General features: G+C 39.8%; 1 protein-coding gene across 2 annotated transcripts in view; it reads right to left on the bottom strand.

The window, feature by feature from the left end:
- Positions 1-297: 297 nt before the first annotated feature.
- LOC114651586 (zinc finger protein 501-like) overlaps positions 298-6,000 on the bottom strand; it is a 49,041-nt gene continuing 43,338 nt past the window's right edge. For both annotated transcript variants that reach the window (XM_028801413.2, XM_028801414.2), the window contains exon 3: positions 298-2,478. In XM_028801413.2, coding sequence (XP_028657246.2) covers positions 1,439-2,478 — 1,040 coding nt within the window. In that variant the 3' untranslated portion in view covers positions 298-1,438. The remainder of the gene's footprint in view (positions 2,479-6,000) is intronic.

The raw sequence follows: 6,000 nt of genomic DNA, 5'->3' as shown, positions 1-6,000 counted from the left end.
TCTGTTCCACATACAAACATGAGAAAATGCTTTTTCTCAGTCATCACTACAAACAACATGGGGTAAGTGGCAAAAAAAAAAAAAATATTTCCAAAATTGTTGCATGTCTTAGTATATATGACTGGTTAATTCTAATCAAATTATCTGATTTTTTTTACTTCCTTTTTCTTTATGTGAGGTCCACTCAGAGTTAAAGTATTGTATGTCTGATCAATAAGTAAAATATATGACACTGTAAGAAACATCATCACTATTCAACTTTGGTTAAACAAGAAGCCTGTTTATTAACAACTATGATTTTAATATCGTTGCAAATCATATCTGGGTCTGTTATCCATAAAATCAGCATAATGGTGTCATTTAATGCAAACATACATGATGGGTTCGAATTTTTGAACAACCTGACAGTTAACATTATTGCAAAATGACAAAAAAAAAAATCAAATCACAAATCTCGGAGGGGTGGACAGAAGGCATCTTTTCTAAACATCTATGCACGGGAAATCTTTAAGTGATGACATCATTCTCCTCTCAGGTGTACTTAAAAGGGTTATTTATCATATTTTTGAAAACAAAACAGCAATAAACCACAAATAGACTAATAAATGTAAAAAATAATGCATACAAACATGTCTTTTAAAAAACAGAAAAAGACATTTACTCTCTGTTGTGTGGAAATTATCTGTTCTGCCAAGAATTCCTTTTGCTTGTGTAAATAGTCATGGCTTAAAAACTTAATAAAAAAAAAATAATTGTCTTTAGTTCAGTTACTCTATAAAACAATGTATCATAAAAGCCAATAAAAATTCATACATTGATAAAAGCAAAACTACATAGTAAACAAATCTCTGATTATCTGATACAGGCAAAGTAAATGCACTTCTTTTTTGATCTGAAATGCATTTGGACTAAAAATACTATTTGCTACATGTTTACATTGTGAAGATTCCTTGTGCGGTGGTGCAGAGTGATGGCTGTAAACGGCGTGCAGTGATGCTCCCATCCTTTCAGCAGCTTTCATCTGGTCTTGCCATGCTCTTAATATGTGCCACTTTTAAAAACACAGAGCTTGGTTTTCCATTCCCATATTACATACTGTATGGTATGGAACTTGGACCTTGGCAATACAGGCCCTCAATTGTGTTTGATTAGAAAGAAAATGTCAGGTTTTCCATCTAGTTAGTGGTTTGTTTCTAGAAAGTAACCCATTTAAGTATTTGCTTAATGTATAGGTCTCGGGATTGTCACACACTAGGAAGTTTCACTTTGCCAGTGGGTTAGTAGTGTTTGCTACTTCAGTTTTTCCTTTTACCATATAGCACCTCACAATAAGGCATCAAGACATGGGCGACATTTGCATGGCCTTGGCACAAGACAACTTGAACCAAATGTGCAGGATCTAGCCAAGTTTATCTGCCACATGCCACCCCTGGGGTTTTCATTTAACTTGTACATTTTCCTCTGTATTGCCATTAATTTCTTGAGGTGGGTTAGGTGGTTGAGACTCTTTCTGCTGTGCCTGACCTTCCTCTTCCGCAAGGTGAACTTTCCGATGCTGTTGAATATGAATTCTCCATTTAAACCTTTCCCCGCATACAGTGCAGCAATAGGGCTTTTCTCCAGTGTGAATCCTAAGGTGCTGTTGAAGATTACTTCTCCATGTGAATCTTTTTCCACATTCCGTGCAGCTAAATGGTTTTTCTCCAGAGTGAAATCGTTGATGTTTTTGATAATCACCTTTGCGGGTGAATCTTTTCCCACATTCCTCGCAGGAGAAAGGCTTTTCTCCAGTGTGAATTCTCTGGTGTTGATGAAGATTGTTTTTCTCAGAGAACCTCTTCCCGCACTCCTCACAACAGTACGGCTTCTCGCCAGTGTGGATCCTTTTATGCTGCTGAAGGTGCCCCCTCTGTGTGAACCTCTTTCCACATTCAGTGCAGGAATACGGCTTCTCCCCGGTATGAATCCTCTGGTGGCTCTGAAGAGTTTTCTTTACCGTGAAGCTTTTGCCGCATTCATCGCAGCTATATGGTTTCTCACCAGTATGGATCCGTAGGTGGCTCTCAAGAGTCTTCTTCACTGTGAAGCACTTCCCACAAATGGTGCAAGAAAAAGGTTTCTCTCCAGTGTGAGTCCTCAGGTGGTGCTGGAGATGATTCTTTTCAGTGAACCTCTTTCCACATTCGGGGCAGCTGTGTGGCTTCTCTCCAGTGTGAATTCTCTGGTGGTGCTGAAGATGGTCTTTCCGTACAAACCTCTTCCCGCACTCACTACAGTCGTAAGGTCGGTTTTCAGCATACATTCGGAGATGAATGGGGAGCAAAGTTGATTCACCAGGCCTTCTGTCAACAGTTATCCTTCCCTGTGAAAGATTTCCGGACGTAATCAAATGTGTGCCTTGCGAAGAGCCATCGCGAAGACCATCTGTACGTTGACTCTTCCGAATGCGTTTACCTCCATTTTTACAGGCCGCCTTCACTGCACAAGAAAGGAAATCAAAATCAGTAGAGTATCACTTTATAGTCTTTAAACCAGTTTAAACATGCAGTCTAGCCTTTACAACAACATCTGTTACTATCATTTCTTTCATTTTGATATCAGAAACTCATTCAAATAAAAAAATCAGCACACAAAACCAGATGGTTTATAAAATTAAAAAATAGAAAATAAACTCATTGTGAAATGTGACAAATAACTAATAATTAAATGTGTCAGGAAATATTTTTCCTTGCTTTTTTTGTACATATTTAATTATTTCTGTATTTATTTATTTCGTGACACCATATGCAAAATTAAATATTGCTTGAAATGAACACAGTCATTTTCTACGGTCAAACTTGAGAAAGTGGGCTCTATCGAGAAAATTTTTGTGATTGACGAACAGATTGAAGCACATGCTCAAACTTGTGTCACTGTATGTCTTTTGTGGATAGGAGTTACTCACTATTAATTTTACTGAATCACACCACAATCTAGGAGTTATCTTTGACTCTAAAGAATGTCATTTAAAGCGCACATTTCAAAGTTGTATAAAACATGCATCTTCCATCTTAAAAATGTTGGGAAATTAAGGTGTTCTCTAAATATGCGGGATTCTGAGAAATTCATTCATGTATTTATTTCTAGTAGGATTGACTACTGCAATGTGGTGTTCACTGGATGTTCAAATTGTTCTCTATACAGCCTCCAGTTGATCCAAAATGCTGCTGCAAGAATTATTTCAAGTACAAGAAAATACGAACGTATAACTGCAGTTCTGAAATCCTTACACTGGCTTAGAGCAGATTTCAAAATCCTCTTTATAACATATAAAGCCTTAAATGGCAGAGGTTACTTGTCTGACATTATCATGACTTACAAGCCAGAGCGCACATTAAGATCTCAAGATGCCAGTCTGCTTATGATTCCAAGGATTAATAAAATAACAGTGGGAGGTCGAGCTTTTAGTTACTGGGCCCCTAAACTGTGGAATGGTCTGCCTGCTACTATAAGAGATGCCCCTTCGGTCTCAGCTTTCAAATCCCGGCTGAAGACACACTACTTCAGGTTAGCATACCTTGACTAGAGCTGCCGATAAACTGTACAGACTGCATCTCTGCTGTTAGTCATAAGCACTAAAACAAAAGTAACATGACAGTTATAATTTGTTATTATCCCTCACCTATTTCGTTTCTCTTCTCTGTACTCAAATGTGGCACTTGGTGCCACGGCCCACCTGCCAGGTTGTTCTGCCTGCCTAAGATAAAGTCATCTCTATGTGATTATGTGATTGTAGGCTATACAAAAATAAATTGTATTGTACTGTATTGTATATGAGTGCAAGAAGAAATTAACTGTGTAGTGCCTACTTTAATTCAAGGAGCTGTGAATGAATCATCAGGAGTTTGCAACTGAAATACCTGCAAAAAATGTGTCCTTCGAGAGACAAAGATTTATATCCACTTCAAGGACTGATATTGACGGCATAAATATTCATCCCCTTAAATATGACACACCTAAATCATCATTGGTGCAACTAATTCATTTTAGATGTCATATAATTAATTCAATGGAGATCACCCATCTGGAGTTTCGACTGACTGTGGTCTAAATGCACCTGGTTGGTGCCAACTTGTGGTCAGCCAGTATGGTGGTCTAACATACATAATGAAGACATCAAGCAAATTAGTGACAAGGGGACTGAAAAAGCACAAGTCATTGGATGGACACAGGTAAATATCTAAGTCATTGAATAGCCAGTTAAATCAACCTTTAAGACATGGAAAGACTATGGCACAGCTGTCAGTCTATTGGAAAAAGAATGTTAAAGATAGAGCTGCCAGGCAAGAGGAAAAGAGGAAGGCCTAACAGGAGGTTTATGGATGTGGTGAGAGAGGACATGCAGGTGATGGTGTGACTCACACATACAGCTCTACACTGAGGAAAAACCAAACAACTAATTTCTACCACACTTTCCCACACAGTAAATACCTCAACTAAGAGAACATGTCAACAAATAAAAACTCATTCAAGTGTTTAGGGAAACACGACTGGGTAATCTCCAAGCCAAAACCAGTAAAACAGTATGCAAGCAGGACTGCTTATGTGGGACTAAACCTGTGAATTGGCAGAACACATTTAACGTGTTAAACATAACACCTGACAGTGCTAATGAAAATAAACCATAAAAGACTTTGGGAGTTTGAAATTCTACAACTAAAAGAATAGTTTTTGCTGGTGGTTACAAACCTTTTGAGCAACTTTGTGGAAATTAGCATGCATAAATGCTAGCAATGTGGGTTATTCTGACAAAAATCGGGAGTGGTCTCCCCTAGACTTTCTCGTATACTCAGATATAGGGAAGGATATTTGAGGAGTAAGTGTGGGTGCCGCCGCGATTGGCAGCCTTTCCAGCAGCTCTGTGTACGACTTTATCTTTCTACCTTTTTCTCTCTCTCCCTGATCACTCCTACCACTTTCTTTTATGTGGACTCATTTCCTGGACACGTTTTACTACTTTGACATGGATTTTTACACGCCGAGACTCGTCTATTCAGGTAGCCAACTTCTAGAGCGGAGAACAAAGGCCCATGCCAGTGTGGTTCCCTATTTACCTGATGAGGTAAGAAGGCCATATCATGGCAGCAGAGCTGGCGCTAAGGTAAAGGCGAAGCGGCTAGCGAGAAAGTGGCGATACAAGCCTTCGGTGCCTTCTGTGGTCATGGGAAATGTGAACTCACTACCAAATAAGCTGGACAAACTGGCTGCGCTGGTTAAAAATGTTAGGACCTACAGAGAATGTAGTTTGTTGTGTTTTTGTGAAACGTGGCTAACAGCTAGCATCCCAGATACTAATGTGGAGCTACCTGGGTTTAGCACAGTTAGAGCGGACAGAGACGCAAATACCTGCAGGAAGTGGAAAGGAGGAGGACTCACCGTCTATGTGGTGCAACCCTGGACATGTAAACGTCAAAATCTCCACCTGCTGCAGGAACATCAAACTGTTGACTGTAAGTCTGCATCCCTATTACTTGCCCAAAGAGCTTGGACACGCCATTGTTGTTATTGTTTACATCCCTCCTCACAAGGATGTGGAGATAGCATGCGACGTCATCCACTCTGCTGTTGCTAAACTACAAATACAGCACCCCGAGGCGCTTTTGCTAATCTCTAGAGATTTTAACCATGTGACGCTGGACAAAACATTACCTGTCTTCTCCCAGTATGTGGATTGTAACACCCGGGGAAATAGGATTATTGACCTACTGTATGCAAACGTTATTGACCTACTGTATGCACTTGGGAAAGCAGATCATAACCTGGTTCTGCTTGAGCCTCACTACAAACCAAGAGTGAGGGAGCTACCTACAACCACACGCTCATTCAGGAATTGGTCCCCTGAGGCAGAGCAGACTCTGAGAGACTACTTTGGAACTACAGACTGGGATATCCTGCAGGGGTCACATAGTGAGAACACTGAGGAGGTTGTTGACTGTACTACTGACTACATCAACTTCCGTA

This window comes from Erpetoichthys calabaricus, chromosome 5 (genome assembly GCF_900747795.2).
Source record: "Erpetoichthys calabaricus chromosome 5, fErpCal1.3, whole genome shotgun sequence".
Classification (NCBI taxonomy): Eukaryota; Metazoa; Chordata; class Cladistia; order Polypteriformes; family Polypteridae; genus Erpetoichthys; species Erpetoichthys calabaricus.
Note: the sequence above shows the minus strand (reverse complement) of the source record. Positions and strands in the feature narration are given on the sequence as shown.